The 22,906-nt window shown below is 49.6% G+C and overlaps 1 protein-coding gene across 1 annotated transcript in view; it reads right to left on the bottom strand.

The window, feature by feature from the left end:
- PKD1L1 (polycystin 1 like 1, transient receptor potential channel interacting) overlaps positions 1-22,906 on the bottom strand; it is a 2,330,280-nt gene that overhangs the window by 1,431,162 nt on the left and 876,212 nt on the right. The window contains exon 21 of the mRNA XM_069613333.1: positions 17,353-17,476. Within this exon, the coding sequence (XP_069469434.1) occupies positions 17,353-17,476 (124 nt within the window). The remainder of the gene's footprint in view (positions 1-17,352; positions 17,477-22,906) is intronic.

Here is a 22,906-nt window from a genome sequence, read left to right as displayed (position 1 = left end):
GGGGAGGGGACCTGTCCTCCACTCCTCCCTGGCCTCAGGCGTCCCTTCCTAGGAGCAGATATCTGGTCCCAGGGAGGGGTGCATGACATGGCACCCACTCCATTGCAGGTGGGGGGGTCAACGCCCCATCCCATTAGAAAATTCCCTGACCCTTTGGGTTGCCCCACAGCCCCCCCTAAAAAGCGTTCCACCATTTTCACTTTTTTCTTTTGGTAACCCAACTCCCCTTGGTGCAGAGAGGCACATTGATGTGCCAATCTGGCCCCGGGGTGCCCGAACCTTACCGCCCCACCCACTGGGGGGCCTGTCACACCATTTTTGGGGGCCCTCTCCCCCCTCACCCCAAATGGGTGGCGGGGGCACCTCATGCAAGCCTCCGTGGGCCTCCTACAAATGGCTGCGTGAGGTACACCCCCCCCTCCATTTGGGGTGGAGGGACAAGGGCCCCCAGAAATGGTGGGACAGGCCCCCCAGTGAGTGGGGCAGTAAGGTTTGGGCACCCTGGCGCCAGATTGGCACACCAATGTGCCTCTCTGCACCAAGGCAGGTTTAGTAAACAAAAAATAATTCAAAATGGCAGGCTGCCCTTTAGCGGGGGCGGAGGGGCCCCCTACACCGCTGTGGAATTTTCTAATGTGAAGGGGGTGCACCGCTCCACCCCACCCCAATTAGAAGGGCGGCCCATCTCATGTAGCCCTCCCCCAGGGGCAGATAAGGGGGGGATGTTCTGCACTCCTCCCTGGGATCAGGCGTCCGTTCCTAGGAGGAGATATCTGGTCCCAGGGAGGGCTGCATTACATGGCACCCACTCCATTGCGGCTGGGGGGGGGGAGAAAGTCAATGCCCAATTCCATTAGAAAATTCCCCGACCCTTTGGGGTGGCCCACAGCCCCCCCCCTAAAAAGCATTCCACCATTGATGTGCCAATCTGGCCCCGGGTGCCCAAACCTTACTGCCCCACCCACTGGGGGGCCTGTCCCACCATTTATGGGGGCCCTCTCCCCCCTCACCCCAAATGAGTGGCGGGGCACCTCATGCAGGCCTCCCTGGGCCTCCTAAAACGGCTGCGTGAGGTACACCCCCCTCCATTTGGAGTGGGGGGGACAGAGCCCCCAAAAATGGTGGGACAGTCCCCCAGTGGGTGGGACAGTAAGGTTTGGGCACCCTGGCACCCAGAAAAAAATTGAAAATGGTACACTGCACTTTAGGGCGGGCTGAGGGGCACCCTAAACCGCCACAACCGCCAGGTAATTTTGTAATGTAATGGGGGGTGACCCTCTACCCTCCCACACCAAATGCAGGGGGGGCATCTCATTCAGCCCTCCCTGGGGGTAGATGCCCCTTCCTAGGAGCAGATATCTGCCCCCAGGGAGGGCTACAAGGGGTGCCCCCATTTCCCCTTGGGATGAGGGGGGGGGGGAGGGCCACCCTCCTTTTCTGTAAATTATATCCCTGGTGGCTAGTGGCCCCCCACCCCCACCCAAAATGCCCTTTAGTTTTTTTGTTTTCGTTTTTATTTTTTTTATTTTGCCCCCTTCCCTGGGGGCAGATGATCAGCCATCTGCCCCCAGGGGGGCCCTAACCTGCAGGCCCCATCCTTTGGGGGGCCTGCACACTTATTCCTGGTGGCCATCCCGCCCACTCCCCACTTGGATGGGGGGGTCACCTCATGTACTCCTGCCTGGGGGTATACATTTTCCCCAGGGAGGGCTACAAGGGGTGGGTCCCCTTTTCCACTTGGGGTGGGGGAGGGCCACCACCATTTCAGGGGCAAAAAAATCCCAGGAATTCCCCCACCCCCCCATCCCCGTTTTCTCCCAAAGACATCCCTGGTGTCTAGTGGGCATTGCTGCCTGTGCATCGAGCGCCCTGCGCCCAATCCGCGAGCAGCAATGCTGTCACAAAGGGTGTCATTGGAAAGGGGAGGGTCTCCCCTTTTTGCAATGACACCATTTCCGAAAAAATCTAGGGCCCCCAAATCCCCTCCCCCTTCCCATTACTTTTTTTTGTGCTTTTTTTTATGCCCCCAGCCCTGGGGGCAGATGGTCACCTGTCTGCCCCAGGGGTCATTATATATGTGCTCCCATGCTTTGGGGGGGCGAGGGCTGCTTACTGTAAGCAGTCCCCCCCACATCACAAACCTTTCCCTGGTGTCTAGTGGGCATTGCTGCCCATGCATCGAGCGCTCTGCGCCTGATCCGCGTGCAGCAATGCTGTCACACAGGGTGTCGTTGGAAAGGGGAGACTCTCCCCTTTCTAGCGACACCTCCCTCGATCTCCGGCTTGAAATACAGCTGGAGATCGAGGGGGAGAAAGGTGAACACTCACCTTCTATTTTCACTGCAGCAGCCTGAAATGGCTGCTGCAGTGAATTTACTTTCAGTTTCACGCCGACGTGCGTTACGCACGCCGACATGTAACTGAAGAAAATCCAGCCCCCTGGCAGTGAGGGGGGACCTCCCCCCTCACATAGCCCGGGGGTTGGATTACAGTTTTGAGCGATCCCTGCGTATGCAATTCCAAGGACGAGCTACCTCGCCGTTGGCACTTAAGGGGTTAATGACCCGGTGAAAAGTAATAACATTGTTAATAGTACTAATGAACCGAATGCTTTTTTCAGCACAGATTCTGAGATCACTAGCGCTTCTGATACTGTATAGAACAAAGTTCTAGCGCATAGAAAGAGGCAAGGCAGAAGGTCTAAATACGAGGAGTACTGTGGACTTGGTTTATATACAATAGAAGACATGCACCATCCAGAACTCTCAAATAGTTGGTACGCAGACATGAACTCGTTGGGGAGGAGAGTGAATGGTAGTTATGTGTTTTAATGGATATCACATGCATCGGGAGCCCCCCAAGATGTTAATACTACAAGAAATACCAATTTTAGAGGCTCAATGTCTGGTTCATCTGGCACTGCGTAGGCTGCGAGGTACCTTCCACCAGCGGCAATACATTCAAAATCCTAAAAGCATCCAGTGTTTGCAGAGGTCATATCTGAAATTGCAAGGAGTAAAGTAAGTGGCAAGCAAGAGGCAAGAAACAACAAGTTGCATGGCAGGCAGGCAACCCCAGGCTCTTCAATAGGGGGACCCACCAGAAACCTTTTGCAGCCCCCATCTTCTATATCTTACCTGAAAAATTAAAGAGAACGTTTCACAGGAAAAGAAGATCAAATCACCTGTCCCAAGGAATATAGACTGCTTAGCAAAGACAAAATCCTTTTTGCATCAATACTACTGCCTGGGATTCAGACAGCCGCAAATGCCAAATGGTTACAGGTTGTACGTTGGGAGGTCATACAGCTGTCGCAGGACATGGAACTAGGCCAAGATGCGTGCCATAAGACTGATGACCCTCCAGAACAGATATGTGCTCGACCTGCTCACGGTGATGAATGGAGGGGTTTGCCGTAAAATTGGAAATTCTTCTCCGACACAGATGATATGAGCAATGCACACCCTCGGATCGCAAATGCAAACTGAAGCTAGCCTATAACAGGATGATTGGTTTAATGAACTTTTCTCTTGGGCACCATCCTGGATGGGGGCGATCGTGAAGCTATTGGAACCGATGATAGTGTGGTCGTGTTGGTGCTTTTCTGCACCTGTCAGCTGGGACTCTGATGTTGTGCTAAAGCAGTAGCTAACGGTGTCATGATGATGGTTTCAATTGGGGTATCGAGTGCACCTCATGGTACAAAAGACAGCACTGCCCAAACAAATGACCCAAACAAACCATGCATGGTTGCGATAGAGCAGCGCTTGCACCCCCCGGCACTATCACTACACTGCCACTTGACCCAGAGTATTATACAGAGCATTGGGTTGATTTTCACAGGTGATGGGGATAGATATATATATATATAGCTTGCACCCCTGAGGAGCATGCCCAATCTGGTCAGAGGGTACGTCACGTATGTAGAGCATGCCTTCTAAAGAAGGGATTACCACCTTATATAGAGGCTGAAAGGTTGAAGGAGGAACGCCGGCATGGGACAAATAAAGATGGATTTAGTGGGCAGTTAGTTAATGTAGAATTGACGAAAGCGGGGAATGTTGGGAAGGGGATACTATCTTCCCACACCCCCAAGTGGTTCAGGATAAGGCAAAGACTGAGATATAATTTAAGAGGCCAGGGGGCAGGGTGTTGCCTTTAAAGTCTCCTACATGATCACATTATTGCATGCTTTGTAGATGTAGTGCACATGCAGGAACAAACGCCATCTTACATATCAGCAGCCATATTAAAACATAAGGCTTAAAAGTGGTGCTGCAGCCAGAATCACAGGTCTAGGCTGCAAACATGAGGAAAGGAATAGGTTGACTCCAGGCACTGGTGAGAAAGGCCAGAGCCACAGAGATCCTTAAACCCTCAATTGTCTTAAAAGTTGCCAAACTTCGTGCTTTGGGAAGAATGTGCCCTGCAAGGCTACGGGAGGAGGGCTGAGTGTCTATGTGTGATACAATCCGACCAGGAGGGGGGCATGGGCCTCCAGCCCCCACCAGCCCTAACTCTAAGTTATAGCACAAGAATGCCCTAGCCTTAAGGCCCCTGAATTCCAAGGTACCAGCCAGCCCCAGACCACTGATCATAAACCTGTTAAACCGTCGATCAATCAAGTAAGATCAGAAAGCAGGGCTTTCTTGCCTCTTCTTTTGGGTCACATGATTTGTGCTGCGAGGTGCAGGGAGGGACGAAATTATAGCCCAGAACTAGGGTGGAAGACCTTGGAGAGGTGCCGGCTTGTCTGGGATCGAGTACATTTTGTGAGTTAGAATGACCTCAGCTTTTCCCTCGGGCCCCTGTCTGCTTGTACCAGGTGCACTGCTACATAGATAGAGATGCAGTGTTTATGTTGTACATAATTGCCAATTAGCCACCACCTCATGACCAATGACGAATGCACCATCCATCACCCGCGTAGAAGATGGACAGAAGTGGCTGGGTGAGAAAACAGAGGGGAGATCCCAAAAGTCCACTCGCGTGGATTCCTACCTTGAATTTGGGAAAAACTAAGAATTTGCAATATTGGGAAGGTAGGAAAAAGGAATTGTCAACAGTTACTACTTCTCTTAGTAATTAATTCGCATTTTGGAAAATTACACATAAAATTCATTTTCAGACACTCTAAAATGCATGCACAATCGAAACATTGACAAAAACTATTTCAAACTTGATAGTTCTAAAAAATTAGGGGCGTATGTTAATATAGCCGTTTGCATTTAACCTTTGCTGTGAGTCCTATAATTTACGTGTGGTATTCGATCTTTCTAGATCTCTAAATATTTCAATGCAATCTACTTAGACTCTTAGATTGCCAACTCGACATGTTTCAGTCCTCTATAACAGGTGTTGGGACTTTCTTCAGGAGTAGTCATAGACATCAAAATAGAGTGGTCTCTTAGAGAACTTGCCCAACTAATGTAGATTTTTCTCTACCAGTAAAGGGAGTCTCTACTCCTGAACGGAAAGTTACCACAACAAACATCTCTCCTTTTAACCAAAGACTCTTCATTTAAGGAAGATCGCAGACCATTTGCTTGACCACTCTATTTTGATGTCTATGACTACTCCTGAAGAAAGTCCCAACACCTGTTATAGAGGACTGAAACATGTCGAGTTGGCAATCTAAGAGTCTAAGTAGATTGCATTGAAATATTTAGAGATCTAGAAAGATCGAATACCACACGTAAATTATAGGACTCACAGCAAAGGTTAAATGCAAACAGCTATATTAACATACGCCCCTCATTTTTTTAGAACTATCAAGTTTGAAATAGTTTTTGTCAATGTTTCGATTGTGCATGCATTTTAGAGTGTCTGAAAATGAATTTTATGTGTATTAATATATGTATTATGTCTATCTTAAAAATCACTTCCATTAAAGTTTATATATTTTTCCAAAATGCGAATTAATTACTAAGAGAAGTAGGAACTGTTGACAATTCCTTTTCCCTACCTTCCCAATATTGCAAACAGAAGTGGCTGGGACCAACGTCCTGGCATCCCCTGTGGAGCAGGAAGCCCATGTACAGGGTCTCACCAACCAGCTGCATGGGTTTCTACTGTATATGATGATGTCACTGATGATGCAATGTACCTTCTTAATGTGCTGCTCATGCAGATTTTGCCAGAACGTTACGCGGCAGCAGAGTTCTTTGTTGGCACTTTCCATTAATGTGTGGAAATAAACCTTGTTATCCTTGCAAGAGGTGTATTGGGCCTTTTTCCCTAGCGGGTTGTCTTTTTTTCTGGTGTGAGTGTTTCAGGGCTTTCCTACACAACTCAGCGTGAATCAATAAGCTTGCAGAAACTCTTCCAGTTTCTTTCTGCACAGGTTCTCTCTGTCTAAATCACCAGAAGCCATCCCGCTGCAGGTGGTCAACTTTTCTGTCTCTAGTGAATCCCCAGAATCCATCCGTCCCAACACATACTTCGCTGATTATATTGGGGCCACTCGCGGATCACTATTACCTAGAGGGGACTGGTTTGCCACCACATTTCTAATTAACAGAATCAACCCTTTCAACATAACGATAAGTTGTGGTTGTATAGTTCTTACTGGAGCAATTTCACACTTTAATAGCAGGTTATCTGTCATTGTGCTGTTCCCCAGAGCCCATTCTTTCTGCAGGTAGAATGTTTTTTAGCCATCGACAAAACCCACAAATCCATCCATCTTAGCTAAAATGCTCTTTGACCCTGGGTGAATCTCCAGAACCTCTACGTCCTACAAAAGGTCAGGTTGTTTTTGCCCCTGATTCATTCCTGGGACTTGAGCATTCCCCTAAAACCACTATTTCAAAAGGTATATGTGTTATACACTTCCTTTGAGTAAGACAACTCCCAGAAGCTAACAGGTTAAATGCAGTGTTTTGCTCCTGCACAATGAGCAGAATCTATACTTCTTAGAGATGAAATGAAGATCTGGTGATAAAGCCCAAATCCATCTTCCCCTACGGGTGAAAGGTAGTTTGTCCAGGAGCAAACCTCCAGACCCCAACAACTTAAACTGACTTTCCTTAGTCAAACTCCTAAAGTCCACCAATCATCCTGGTGACAGTCCATGGGGCTTGAGGAATCCCTTCACTTCTGCTTTTTGAAAAAAGCAGATTTCAAAAAATCATCCTTTAACGTAAAAAGCAGTCCTCACTGAATCCGTCCTTCCTACAGGACAAAGGTCCTTCAGTCCTTCCTGCATCTGCTACCATGTTGTCACTGTATGCAACTAATTTACTTTGCAACAATGGCTGCACAGTAATTTTGCAAAGTAATGCTGCTGTACCGCACAATCACTGTCATGTTGTTCCTATGGGCATACTGCCCGTCCACCTCGTTAGGTGGGCGGACCGCCATTGCGGTCCTTCTTCCCGCCACACGGGAAGTGACGTTGGGGTGTGGGAGGGGGTTGAGGGGTTGAGGCAGTTCATGCCTGTCGGTAAATAAAGCAGGTTATCTTTACAACGGCTCCCGCGTGATATGTGCCTCTGTCGGTTTGAGGACCGAGCAAAACTACACATCTGGCGACGAAGGTGTGTGTTACACCCACCCGTGCCAGGGAGGCCCGCAGTCGAGCGGGGTACAGCGCGTCGGCGCACCTCCAACCCTGAGGCCCTCCTCGCGGGAAAGAGGCCCCGGCGGAGGGACTCACTTCAACGCCGCAGACAAAGCGAGCGCCGGCCCCAGCAGACACGGAGCACAGGAGTGCCCGATTAGCCCCGAGCCTGCCCCCCCCCCCCCATCACACGCTGCCTGCGACAGCGAGGGAACCAGGAAACGGTGGGAAACCCTACAAAGGAAGAAAGTCCGTCACGAACGGCAGCCACACTCTGCACGTACGTGCAGGCTGAAGCTTATCAGCACCTCAAGATATCACTGGGCAAAGACAAGCCCCGGACAGTACGTAAGCACTGGCCTGAATCAAGCAACCCATCCACACCATGTCGTCTCCTACAAGTCCTGCGGCATCGTTATCAGGAGGTGCAGGAGCCATCGCGGATGATCCTCAACAGGCGCAAGGATCAGGTAACAACTCACAAAATCTGCCTATACCCAGCCCATTTGATGTCAGGGACACCTCCAATCTGGGACCAATATGGATCATATGGCTGAGAGACTTTCAGTTCTATGCGGGGGCAATTGGTCTAATTGATGACTCAAGGCTAAAAAACACCTTATTCATGACAGTAGGCCCAGAGGTCAGGGACATAGCAGGAGAGCTGATGAACGTAGACACCGTCACATATGATGAACTCCACGGAAAACTCTCCCAATACTTCACCCCCCAAACCAATATTGACTATGAGCGACACGTATTCCACACTACCAGACAGGAAAAAGGAGAATTGCTGGACAACTTTGTGATACGCTTGCGCATCAAGCTGAAATACTGTGAATTTCATAAATATTCCAATGAAGAGGCGTTGAGATCCCAGGTCATAGCCGGCTGCATGTTACAATCATTCAGAAAACAACTGCTCTAAAAGCAAAGGCAAGGTCGCTATCCAACAACCATCATCCAATCCGGACACCATCAACAAACTCTTCGCCACCCCCTCACAGAGCAGCAAACGCACCGACGCCACGTGCTATCGATGCGGATACGAATATCCACACGTGGGCGAGTACCCCGCCATTGGACAGAAATGTGCCGCCTGCGGTGGAATGGACCACTACAGAGCCACCTGCAGAAATGCGCCAGGACCTGTAACCAACAGACCACGACAACATGAAAGAAGGAGAAGCTCACGACTCAGCCCTCCCACGGGAAGGGGGGAAGAAGAACAAATAGGACCAAAACGAGAAGACAGGACCCAAAGGAACTTGTATGCAAGAGAAGACAGAAAATCATCAGACGGGTCCAGAAGATCTCAGAGGAGAAGATTTGTCCGTTACATTGAAATGAGATCCCCGTCCCGCAGTGAATCTCAGTCATCAGAGGAAGACCAACGGAAGAAGGGGTATGTGTGGGCGCTCAACAATGCCACGGCCACCCAAAACAGTCCCACACTCACGTTACAAGTTAACAACACCCTGCTTGAATTCTCATCGACACGGGGGCAACAGTCAACATTATAAGTGAACAGGCATACAACTCGCTGGTCAGCCCCCCCAAAAATCAGAAAAGCCACGGTGGACATATACTCATACGGCGCCACCACCCCGTTACCCTGCAAAGGGACTATCTCTGCATGGTGCATGCACAAATCACACGCGGCAAAGATTCCTCTACACATCCTAAAGACTGAAGCCAACAGTGGGTGCATTCTCAGTTTCAAGACGGCCGTCGAAATGGGTTTGGTGCACATACTGTATCAACTCATGGCCCACAAATACTTTGCCAGACTTGAGGCGATAGAACAAACATTTCCAAACCTATTCAAAGGGCTGGGCAAACTGAAACACAGGAAGGTACAACTGCACATAAATCCGGACATACCACCAGTTGCCCAACACTATCGAGGGATACCCGTGAACATTCAACACCAAGTTGAATAGGAACTAAACAAGCTCATCCAACTCAACGTCATCGAACCAGTATCAGGTCCCACGCCATGGGTATCCCCCATTGTTCCCGTCCCCAAAAAGTCACCCGATGGATCTATTCGCTTGTGCGTAGACATGAGGGCAAACAAAGCTATTGAGAGGGAGAGGCATCAGGTGCCCCGGATAACTGATATGATCCACCTCCTCCATGGGGCTCAAGTCTTCTCCAAATTGGATCTCACAAAAGGATACGACCAGATTGAAATTGCACCCGAATCCAGATACATAACGTTCGTCACACACCTGGGCTTATTCCCGTACAAAAGGCTCAGTTTCGGGATATCCTCTGCAGCCGAAATTTTTCAAGAAGAAATACACAGAGTCATCAGGCATGTACCGAACTGCCTAAATTACTCCGATGATGTTCTGGTCTATGGAAAGACGAAGGAAGAGCATGACACTGCTCTTCATAGAGTGTGCGAAGCGCTAGAAGCGGCGGGATTAATGCTGAATAAGGCCAAATGTGAATTTGGGAAAGGCTCGTTATGTTTTTTCGTTCATATATTTTCCAGCAAGGGAATGTGATTGGACCCGGACAAAGTGGCTGCCCTCAACTCAGCCGCACCCCCAACCACCGCGACCGAGCTCAGGTCGTTCCTTGGACTGGCCAGCTACTGCTCCAGGTACCTTAAGGACTATGCTACGATCAGCAACCCCCTGCGTCTACTAACGAGAAAGGACCAACCCTACACATGGTCCACGGACTGTCAGAGGGCATTCGAAGAAATACGGGACGCCATCACAAGAGCGGAGGACATGGCTTACTTTGATGCCAAACGACACACGGAAGTAATCCTCGACGCCAGCCCCGTTGGCCTGGGTGCCATACTAACACAAATTGACCCTCAGGCACCCACGAACGTATACGTAGTGGCATACGCCAGCATGAGCCTAACCCCCACAGAACAAGCGTACTCACAAGCAGAAAAGGAAAGCTTGGCGGTAATATGGGCATGTGAGTACTTCCACCTCTTCCAGTATGGCAAGGAGTTCACTGTAATAACAGATCATCAGGCCCTACCCACAGTCTACGGAGATCCAAAATCAAGAATCCCCCCGAGAATAGCCAGATGGGGCCTACGTCTACAGGATTACAAATTCACCATCAAGCACCGCCCGGGCAAAGAAGACAACCCGGCGGACTATCTGTCTCGACACCCCACTGGACCCGCCAGTCCTCAACCATTCATTGCAGATGAATATCTCAACTACGTTGTCCATCACCTGCAACCGCTGCCCGTGGGATGGGCAGACGTAATCACACAATCGGAGCAGGACCCAGCGCTACGCATCATACGCCACTGCATACAAGAAGAAAGGAGAGCACATATGCGGCAGCAAGCGAGGCAGGAATCGGAGGATGCCCAAGCTGACGTCAAACACATAGACCAAGTCCGAGATGAACTCTCCATAGTTGATGAACACGTAGTATTAAAATGGTGCAAAGTACACCTCCCAAAATCGCTACGAGCCAGGACGATACATGTCGCGCACGAAAGTCACCGAGGGGTGGTAGCCACCAAAAGACTACTAAGGCAGAAAGTGTGGTTCCCCAGACTGGACGCAATGGTGGAAGACATAGTGGGCAAATGCCCGACGTGCGCACAAGTGGCACCACCCCCACACCCAAATCCGCTACACAGGTCACCCCTACCAGGACACATGTGGGAGGAACTAGCGGTAGACTTCTTTGGACGGCTGAGAGACGGCACATATGTACTGGTGCTAATAGATGAACATTCAAGTTCCCAGAGGCTCAAATTATCAACAGCACCGCTGCCTCGAGAGTCATCCCAGCACTAGACCGCATGTTGTCCACGTATGGAATACCCAAGAACATAAAGTCGGACAACGGAGCACCATTCATGAGTCGGGACTTCGAGAACTTTTCAAAGTACATGGGGTTCCAACACCGTAGGATATCGCCCCGATGGCCTCAGGCGAATGGCATGGTTGAAAGATTCATGTCCAACATTAAACGAACTCTACAAATAGCAGCCATACTCAAACCTTTTGAACAAGCACTTTATCAGTTCCTCAGAGATTATCGACACACCCCTCATAGCACGACGGGAATATGCCCGGCTGACTTGATGTTCAGGCGACCGGTCATAACAAGGCTGCCGGAAGACACCCACTCAGCAGAGGCCACACCGCTAGAACAGGAGGCCTGAGCCAAAGATGACACAGCAAAAGCCAAAATGAAAGACTGCTGACCATAAGAGGAAAGCTCAAGAGTCAAACATCGAACCAGGGGACCAAGTGTGGATGCGACAGCCGAAGCAAAGAAAAGAGGACGCCACATTCGCAAAAGAATCGCCGACTGTCACACAGAGGAAAGGAACAATGATCACAGCACAAAGGATGGACAAATCCTCAGTAACTCGGAATGTATCACACTTCAATCCTCGGACAACACACCCACAAGACGTACAGGACAGAGCTGAAGACAGTGGCGATGACAGAGGGCGGGACGCCCCCTATCTGGGAGATGGTGAGGCCTCTGACAGCGAAGACAGCACAATACAACATGAAGAGACGGGGTGGACCCCGCGAAGGTCAGGCCAGCCACTGAGAAGTCGGATAAAACCTCACAGACTCATTGAGGAAATGGAGTGAAAAGGGACAAGTACCTCGCACGTTAAAAAGGGGGGAGATGTCATGTTGTTCCTATGGGCATACTGCCCGTCCACCTCGTTAGGTGGGCGGACCGCCGTTGCGGTCCTTCTTCCCGCCACACGGGAAGTGACGTTGGGGTGTGGGAGGGGGTTGAGGGGTTTCGGCAGTTCATGCCTGACGGTTAATAAAGCAGGTTATCTTTACAGCTGTTCCCGCGTGATATGTGCCTCTGTCAGTTTGAGGACCGAGCAAAACCTCACAATCACCACACCCTAAAAGGACATCTGGCATTATTGGGTTCCCCACACCCAACATTTTAATGGTGGTTGCTCCCCTGCAAGGATCACATGGTATGCATGCTGGAAAATGACCCACAGTATTCCTGCTTCACAGTTTCTCTTTCAATGGATGCCCAACAGAAGGAGGCCTCCATAGAAATGCAAGCAGGCTGCCAAGGAGCAAGCCCCTTCCCTCTTTCCATGGCACAGCAGGAAGAGTCAGAAGGGGCCCTCCAGCGATGGGACATGATGTGGTGATGCTAAGTGAAGTGTTGGGGTCAGTGGGTGCGGGGGGGTGGGCAAAAGGGAGAGGAGATCGAGGCAGGCCATCAAGGGACAGGACTTCAGTGAGTAATGCCCAAGGTGCTGCGATGCTGCTCTCCCCAGAATGAAGAGAAGTTCCAGAAAAATGTACATAAAAAAGCAGGCATTATGCAAATAACTGGAATAGTTGGAAGAGATGGCATGCTGTGAAAGAGGGGCTTACAGACTTGCATTAGAGCAGGAAGACCAATTGGAGACATGCAGGGGTGATGAAGACTGTCCTAAATATTCATAATTTTTACATATGATCAAAATTAAAAAGCAAGAAGGCTCTGGATTAATGCACAGAGATGTGTATGACATGCACTAGTTACGCGCTACAAGCAAGTTTTGTGTGCTTACCTATTTGTGTGTAACAATGGGGAATAACTGTACTTCACTACCAACCTTATCTGCACAACTTCTTACTGTAGAGGTGTAGACTAGCTTTTGGTTGGAACCCTGTCTTGACCTTAGGCTAGATGATGTCATATCCCTCACAAGAGGGCTGATGTGACAAGGTAAAATCCATAACCTAGTCAACAGGGGATAGGAGAAGGGGAGAACCCAGAACCAACCCTGGTCCTAAGTTAAAGGGCAGTAAAACAAAGTGAAACCCCTAACCCTCTTTCCCCCTTGTGCTATTATGCTTCTGTGCATAACTATGCCTCCAGCGTTGCCCTTGAATGCATATGCTTGTCAGTCTTCTCTTTACGTTTCAGATGGAGAGCCCACAGAAAGAGAAGAGCACTGGCAGAACATAAGGAAGCGAAAAGAAAACCTGAAAAGATCAGAAGCCGCTACCTACACTACTGAGGCTCCAGTGGTGCAGAGACCCAATCGTTGTGGCGAAGTGTCCAAGGAGAAAGAGATGCCAGCTCCAACCACACAGTCACAGCAGCCGTGCAGAAGCTTTGAGCATCTGCATTACAAACAGGACCGACCGAGCTCGCTGGTAGTCCAAATACAAATCCCCTATACCACGATGGACTTGAAAGTGGAAGGGCCCCAGGACTTACTTGCAGGGTCCCTGACAATATGACCCTAGAAAGGAACTTTGGACTTCACCTTCCATCATCGCCCGATCTTCCAGGCGGCAATCCTGCACAGAAAAAGAGGGTGGGCTAAGGCCAACTTTCAAGCATATTTTCGCACATTCATGCCCAGGCAGAGCCAAAAGGAGCACTGGGATTGGGTAGAGACTGTTAACCAACCCTCAGTAAGGGAGGGCTATACAAGTAGGTGGCCATAAAACAGAGCGTGGGTGAATTGGGTGAGGTCAAAGGAGGAGGTGAATCATGACCAAGGGACTAACAGGAGGAAGAAGGGAGCAGTAGATTGTGTAAACGAGTTTTGGATCAGGTGAGGCATTAGATTAGGAGTGTTCATGGCTCTGTAGTATGAGTGTGCATGTTTGTGTGGCAAGCACAGTTTAAAGTGTGAATGAGAGAAGACTGGTACTGAGTGAAATGAGGGTGACTGGATAGTAGTATGGGAGGAGTGGCGGAGTTAGGGGGAGTTGTGTGTGAAGTAGTAGTGGCATGAGGCGTGGTAGTAGTGAGGAGTGGCCATAGTGGGAAGAGGAGTGGTAGTAGTGAGAGAAGAAATGGTAGTGAGGGGAGGAGTACCAGGAGGGGAATAGTAGCTTAGGAGCATTAGTTGACTGGGAGCATTAATAGGGGGGTAGGAGGAGTATGAGCCATGGGGTGGTAGTAGTATTGTGAGGCAGGGGGTGTAGCAGTAGTGGTAGTAGAGTAGGAGGAGTAAAAGACAGTTAACACCAAAGGGTGGAGGGAGCAGAAAGGAGGACTGAAAAATCAGAAGGACTGGAAGGTGGTGTGGAGGAGACAGGACAGGAGCAGATACGAAGAAGGGAGAGGCAACCAACAGTGGATCATTGGAACCAAGTGAATTTTACAGAAAAGCTGTAAGCCACAATTCCAAACTTTCCCGTTAGAACACTAACATCTTGTGAGAGTAGGGAAAGTTAGGAAGTCCCTGAGAGCGTTAGAGAGCACTGTGAGGGGTCAGAAATGAGAGTCGAACACAAGGGATTCATAGGCTATAGTAAAGACATTTATTGAAACAAAATGGACTGGGAAACTGCCCGACTGCCGTATTCTAAGAGTAATTTCCCTACCTAGAAATCAAAACTAAGGATCAGTGTATGTCAGGAAGTATGTCACTAAAAAGCCATTCTTGGGTCCAAAACGTCCGTTCCTAACCCTCACACTAAAGCAAAACAACAAAGGGTGCAAGAAAATGTATTTTTCTTGGTGTTGGCAAAAAGTGTTCAAAACCAAAAATGTAATAATTACTCCAACAGAAATGTTTCCCCATGGTAAAGACCCTTGGATCCAGTGGGGTGGTTCCCTTCCCCTAGTATCTTGACTAGGATGGCAAAAGTTCCACTTTTATTAACAGTTCCTTTGTTTCTCCACTGGACTCACAAAGTTCTTGTTTAAATCACACATTTTGCAACAGTCTTTCTGTAAGGTTACCTTAATTTTTGCAGATTTCCTGGTGTACAGTGATTCAGACATCCCTGGTTGGACCTCTTTGCCTCCCCGTGCAATGCTCAGCTTCCCCGGTTTTGTTCACGGACTCCGTCCCTGGGTGCCTGGCAGATGGACACTCTTTCCTTAGCCTGGCTGCCAGAAAATCATTAAACCCTTCCTCTGGTCCCCCTGATTCCGAGGGTTATCAGCAGGATCAGGGTGTTAGTCCTGGTGGTCCCTTACTGGCCTCAGAGGGGGTGGTACCCGAGTCTTCTGGGGATGAAGTTGGCTCCTCTGTGGGTGTTGCCCAGTTGGAAGTCTCCTTTGGGGGGGTTCTCCTCTCTCATCCGTTGGGGTCTCTAAACTGAGGGGCGGTTTCTGCAGGTGTTAGGCCTTTCAGCTGCTGTGGCTGGGACAGTCCAGAGGGTGTGACAGCCCTCTACGCTTAAGTCTTAGGACCATCATTGGTCTAATTTTCTGGCTTGGTGTTCCCGGGGGGTGTTCTGGTGCTGGTCTGTGGTCTGCTGGATATTTTGCAGTTTCTCCATCAGGGGTCTGAGAAGGGGCTGGCGGTGATTAGGGCCTTTAGGATTTCCTGGTCCCTTCCGGCGAGGGGGAATGCTGTGGTCTTGAGGCTGTTGAAAGGGGTGGAGGTTGGGGATCTTCCTTTGGTCCTGTCTATGTTGCAGTGGCCTCCCTTTGAGCCCCTGGAGAATGTCGAGCTGAAGTGGTTGATGCTGAAGACTCCCTTTTTATTTGCATATACTTCAGCTCTGCGTTTGTGGGAAATCGAGGCCCTCTTTTGTTGGCCTCTGTTTCTGGTGGTCCGGGAGGAGGCTCTGGTCCTGCGGTCCCACCCTTCCTTTGTGGCTAAAGTCTCCCTGCGGGTCCATCGGTCTCAGGAGATGGTTCTTCTGACTTTCTTTCCTGCTCCGTCCTCTCCTGTGGGGGAGGCTTGGCATTGTTTAGATGTCAAGCAGCTGGTCTTGCAGTATCTTTCTCAGACGGAGTCCTTTCATCTCACTGATCATCTCTTGGTTACCTTTGAGGCAGGGGACTGTGGCTGCAGGGCTTCCACTTCTAATCAGCCAGTGCATTAAGTCTTTGATTCTGTAGGCCTATGAGGCTGCGGACCGAGCCTCTCACCGGACGGGCAGGTCCAGGGTCGGTCCACTAGAGGGGTGGCCGCCTACTGGGCTAGCTTGTGATGAGTGCCCTTACTGGACATATGCTGGGCTGCCGCCTGGACTACTCCCAACACCTTCATTCATCATTACTGGCTCAACGTAGAGGGACCCCAGTCCACTTCCTTTGGTGTGGGGGGTTTTAGGGTCTGTGTCTGGTTGAAGTAGTGGCAGGGGTCTTGTTCTGCCTGCTACCTTTCGTCTGTTCCTTGAATAAATTGGTGTTGGGTGGATTTTGCATTAACCTTGGTGTCTATGTCTTTTGTTGTGTGCATAGGCATCCTTCCTGTTTCTGCTTTGGTACAACTCAAAGGTAAGCACTGGTACGAGGAAAAGTAATGTGGAGGTAATGCTTGGATTACTTACAGGTAATTCACATTACTCCTAGTCCTACTCTTACTCATCCCAGTACGGGCTACGCTTACCTCCCGTCCTAGGGCAGAAGTTGCCCATGACTTGGATTTACTGCCATGTTTTGGGTTTGTGGGAGGTTATACCTCCTGGGAGGGTAGGGGCCTAAGGAGGTCAGCATGAAAAAGGAGTTCCTGTGAGCAAGGCCCGAACTCAAACATAACTACTACGATGAGATAACTGACTAGGAGTAATGAAGATCACTAGTAATATGTTTTTAGTCTGTAGGAATTACTGCATCTTTGTGACGTTGTTTACACATTTTACCTTGGCCCCATGTCTCTACTCACAGTCGTGGGAACACTGCTGCCACCTACTGGCTAAACTCGCTTAAACACTTGCAGGTCCACAAGTCCCTATCAATCATACCAAAAGTGTACTTTAGCCTAGAGAAATAATCTGTAGGCTAGGATTTGAAAGAGCTATATTCATCAGAAACCGAGTAAACCACTTGCCAGGAACTCCTTAATGCAAGTCAAAGTGGATACATTAAAAATGGACACTTACAATTTATCCTGTGTCTTGGGGCTAGAGGAGTTGTTTTTGAGGAAGGTTGGCATCACAATTACATTTATTTCACACGGCTGAGTTCTGGATCCAAATCTATTGGTAATCTCAATGAAGATATTAACTAAAGAAAAGAAAACGCGCATTAATAAAGTCAAACTGTACTGTACATAAAAGTGCATACAATAACATACGAAATGAGAAATGCAAATGTTCCAACTCAAGCAGCACTCTTGGCCTATGCATTAGACTGTTCATCTCAACGCAGAAGTAAATGATTTTATTAACAGCGAAGCTGGAACACTCACATTTACTTTATTTTAAATTAATTTTAAATAAAACAAATTCTTGCGCAAAATGAGGTCTCCAATAAGGTAGTGCTCGCATTAGTAGGACATTTTAGTATGAGGATAATTTTTGCTTAAAGAGCTAAACACTGAATTAAAACACAAGCTGCATAGGGGGTGTGCTAGAGGGTCAACCAAGATGGCGGCTCCTCTGTGAGCTCCCGAGTGACTTCTTATCAATCCTGAGTAATCGCTGCAATCCTGATGCCGAGTCGTCCCTAACATACAAAGATCCCTGAAAGAACATAGCAACCGCTGCGCCCAAAATCAGAGAAATTCGACCCAAGGGACCGCGGCTTGGGAGGCGATCTCATAGCGGGCCGTAACCTTGAGGCCTGGACAGATCCTCAGGAGCGCGGAACACCACCCAGCCAGGTCCCAGCCCGTCGGCGACTACCAGCAGCAACCCAGTGTCAGCCGCAAACCCACTCTGCCGATGGAGCTGGAGAGACGTGGCGAGCGCGACCCGTGCCTCCACAGCATCATCCGACAGAACAGGCGAGAAACACCCGAACACTGCGGCGGCGCGGCTGTAGGGGAGAGAGCGCCGGTCCAGGTTGTGACAGCTGGCGCCATCTGGAGCCGTGTCCGAAAGGTGAGAGGTGTGGCTGCGGGGTGGAAAGGAGCGCAGAGTGTGTGCCGGAGGGCAGGGGGTGTGAACCCAATGGGACGTGGCAGTCCCGCAGGAGAAAAGCGAGTGCTGGCGGCCTCCCCGCGACATCCTGCTCCCTCCACCCCTACTCCCCGGCCAGAACTGAAAGAAAGCATATAACGGAGAGGAGCTGAGCGCCGCGGTGCAAAGAAGCTTGCCCCCCACCCAAGCAGAGAGGAGGGGAAGGGCACCCCACCCCAGGACACTTATAATCAGGGGCAGGCTCTGGAGGCTTCGGTCAGCTGCACAAACAATGCTGGCCATAAACAAACCACCAGCCAATCCTTCAGAGCCGGGTACTCAACAGAGCCCGAACCCTCCTGCCGCACAGTGCGCTGGTGATACAAGCAGCAGCAGCAATGGAAAGCCGGAAACCCTAACCAAAAAAGCACCAACACCAGAACGCCTTGACCGGTCCCTTCCACAGTCACGCAGGGACGGGACCCTCTCTACACACAGCTCAGAACCTCGCAGGGGGACACCGAATCACGCCCCAGCCCCGAGACCAACACTGGATGGCACTGCGGCATCGGTGCCTCTCTGGCGGTGCAGCTGCAAAAAATTCGGCCCCAAGACTATCCGCCAAAACCGTGCTGCCAACTGTTTTTCCGAACTACAAAGAAACACCAAGAGACCCATCTGCACAGGGTCCCCCCCCACCAGAATAAGGCACACCAGCACGCTCATACCAGGCCTGATCCACGGCGGTTCCCTACATCTGCCCACATTAAGAGGCCCCCTGGCAAGCAACAAAATGGGAAAATCCGACAAATCGCAGCGAAAGCTTAACTTCGACGCAGGGCCCGCATCCAAAACCCCAAGACAAGAAAGCCGCCCTGATTCCCCACAAAACCATACAGGTTTTGAAGAAGAACATCCACAGCAGATGGACAACCGTGAGATACTAATGGACCTAAAAGCAGGGATCGGGAACCTGGACAGCAAGATCGACACGCTATCGTCCAAGGTAGATTTACTCCAACATCGCCTAGAAAAACACAAAGACAGATTGGAGAACGAACAGAGTCTCGGACCTGGACGATGGTGCAGCATCACTAACTTGGAGAGTATCAACATTAGAAGGCCAAATAAAAGCGGTCATGGCCAAGAACGAAAATTTAGAAGGACGCTCTTGACGAAACAATATAAGAGTGGTCGGAGTCAGGGAACAACCAACACACAACAAGATGGAGGACCACATAGATAAAATCTGCAAAGACCTCTTTCGCGGCACTGCTCCTTCACAACTATTCGTCAGAGAGGGCACACAGGATTCCGTCCACTAAACCCATTCCAGGAGCACCCCCTCGTCCAATTATAGCCAAGTTGCTGAATTACAAAGACTGAGATACCATTCTGGGGTTGGCGAGGGAAAAAGGTAACCTTCAATATGACAGGATGCAATCCAAATATTCCCTGACTTGTCCCCAACAGTCCAGGCCCAAAGAAGATCCTTTGCATCAGTCAAACGTCGACTGCGTGACAACCAAATAGTATACTCAATGCTCTTCCCAGCAGAACTTCGTGTTCAATACGGAGGGAAAGTTCAATTCTTCAATTCACCAGAAGACACCACCCTGTTCCTCGACAGACACGGATGCACGGCCCCAAATAACGGCCCTGAGGCACCACGGAGGGAGCGAGCAGAGAGAAACCCGCCATGAACCACACAACTAATGCAGACTGAGAAAGGAGCACCTACCCCTGGGAGGTTGCTAGCGCCCCACGTGCAGCAGCATTAACTTTATTTTGAGAGGAGACCAAACGGACGAGTTGGGGGTTGTCTGTGTAAGGTACCGGTCACTAGAGTTGCTATGGATAGGCACCAACCAGACCTGCTCCCGCACTGCCTTGGCCCTCCACTCCCAGAGTCTAAGCGAGACAAGCGCAACCATGACCCCGGATAGACCGCTGTACCACTACAGATCATTAAGAGTCCGCACGCAGTCCAAACGTCGTGAACAAGAAACTCACCCGACCAATTCAAGGTAGCAACGTGGAATATCAAAGGAGGTAACATTCCATCCAAAACAAGAAAGATTCTGTAGTACCTCAAGTGCCACAATGTCGACGTGGCTATGATACAGGAGACTCACTTGTTCCCACACAAAGAACGCCTCTGGGCTTGAAACTGGGGCTGCCACCGCTACTTCTCCTCCTAATCATCGTACGCCAGAGGAGTGGCCACCCTCATCAACCCTAAAGTCGGATTCCGCTTGATGAAAGTGGAAAAAGATGCAGAGGGCAGAGCCCTCCTGGTGCAAGGGGTTATAGCCGGGAGAGAGATCGCATTCGTAAACTCATACGAGCCCAACGTGGACAGAGCAAATAACTTTGACTGGGTGCTTTCACATCTTACACAGATCAACACAGCAACCATAATATGGGGCGGAGACCTTAACACTCACCTAGACCCACGAAAAGACAAATCACAGGCTACCACAACCCACACGTCCAAGGCCACACGTTCAAGTGCAAGAGATATGCAGGGCATACAACCTAGTTGACATATGGAGACACATAAATTGGGAGAATCGCGAGTACACCTTTCATTCAGACGTTCACCACACAAGCTCACACATAGACTACCTCCTCGTCTCCGCACAAAGTATATTCCAATGGGGTAAATGCCAAATCCTCCCCAAAACCTCCTCAGATCACGCCACGCACCACACTGGTGCTTCAAACCCGGAGCACTAACAGACCAAGTATTCCAACTGAACTACAAGAGGAGATCACATCCTTTTTGGACCTCAATCAAGATTCTGTTTGTTTCGTCAGCGGGGACGCTGTGGGAAACATTAAAGTGTTACATAAGAGGGGTATGCATCGCCGAAGAAAATGGAATTCTAAAAACAATACGACGTGAATTAGCTACCAGTGATGGACTGCGGTTGAAGTAATCACATCATTGGCTCCTACATGTATGTCGATCAGTCCTAGGCATAAGGCCGTGTAGTAACTGAGGAGGCATCAGCCTTTGGTGGGGCACCTGATGACGTGTACGGTGGTGTCAGTTTGTCAGCCCTTGAGGAGAAGGCAGCGCCTGAAGTGCCCAATGGTCTGCAGGGGTGTGGCTGCACCCCATTGAAAGATTCTGGATCACGTTGACTGAAGTGCCGGTGTGTTGGGAATTTTCAAGTATTCTTGCTCACCCATGATGTTTACGGTGGCGCCGGAGTCCACTAAGAACTAGAACAGGCAGTTGCCCATCTTGACTGGGATTTTTGGTGCTTCTTGGGCTTCTTCACTGTCTTGAATAAGGTTGACGTATTCATCCTGTGTTGTTGGGTCATAGTATGAGGCGCTTTCGGGGCCCACAGGGTTGTAGTAGGTTTCCTCTTCTGTGTAGCCTTCTGGGGGCTCATCCCTGCTCGTCCATCAGGTGCGATGGTTGTTCCTGGTAGCCGTAGCTATGTGGGTAGTCTTGGTAGTGTTATTGGTCCACGGCTCTGACATACCTGCATTGCAGTGGTTGGGGGAATCTCAGTACTGCGGTTGTGGTGGCCGGTAGGGTGTCGTGATGGGTACATGGGGCCTCACAGTGGGGAATGGTCTTCCTTCCCTCAACACAGATTGGAAGTGGCACTCTCTGCCACAGTTAGCGCATCTTTGCGATAGGGCCGGGCAGGACCCTGAATGTGCGAAGGCTATGCCGCAGCGATAGCACTGTCTCTGTTGCCTCGGCACCTGTAGGCTCGATTGCCTGTATGGGTATGCGCCCTTGTCACCTTGTCGTGGAGCTGGTGGTTGTACTGCTGCTATGAGTTCAGTAGATTTGTGTTTTGGAGTGGTCGGGCCTGCCATAGACGCAGCTTGAGCGTCCACTCTTTCAAAGATCCAGACGAGTTTGCGGACTTCTGGAATCGTTAGTGTTTTTTTCAGCAGTTTTTTGAGAGATTGTGAGAGGTTCCTAGGTATATGCTAGGTATATGCTAGGTATTCAAAGCATTGAACTTTCTCTTTAGCCAATTGTGCTTGGTAATTTACAGACCTAGCATGTGAGTAATAAAAAAGATATTTTTGTAACATTCTTAAATAGAATTGAGAATTTATGGAGTTAAAAGATCTTAAAAGACCACAATGAAGATTTAGGTGGACATGCTAATAATAAACATATACCTAGGAGCTTTTTCAGATATATAGGTAGTCCAAGTTAGGACTCCCCTATTAACTCGAGTTGAGTAATATACAGACTCTTCGAGTTATGCCCTTGGTATTGAGGAGACTACTATAAATTCATTCATATGTATGTTTAGTGAACTTGTCAGGACACTTTTTCGTTTTTTGCCACTATATCAGTGAGGACATAACTGGGCACTATAGCCCTAACAGTGGTTAAGAAACAGGACGAATGGTGGGGGCAAAATGCCAGAGATGGACTGATGGAGAGGATTGTGATTAGAAAAGAGATCCAGAGGGAGACCAGTTCTTCCCCATTAGGTAGAGCGGCATGATGCACTATGCTTCATCCCTTCCCTACACCTTTTACTCAGATATTTCTGAGACTGGGTTAGCCAAACTGCCCCACTCCAGATGTTTCATCCTACCACTC

This window comes from Ambystoma mexicanum, chromosome 5p (assembly GCF_040938575.1).
Source record: "Ambystoma mexicanum isolate Mex_15411 chromosome 5p, UKY_AmexF1_1, whole genome shotgun sequence".
Classification (NCBI taxonomy): domain Eukaryota; kingdom Metazoa; phylum Chordata; class Amphibia; order Caudata; family Ambystomatidae; genus Ambystoma; species Ambystoma mexicanum.
This window is presented reverse-complemented; position numbering and strand designations above follow the sequence as displayed.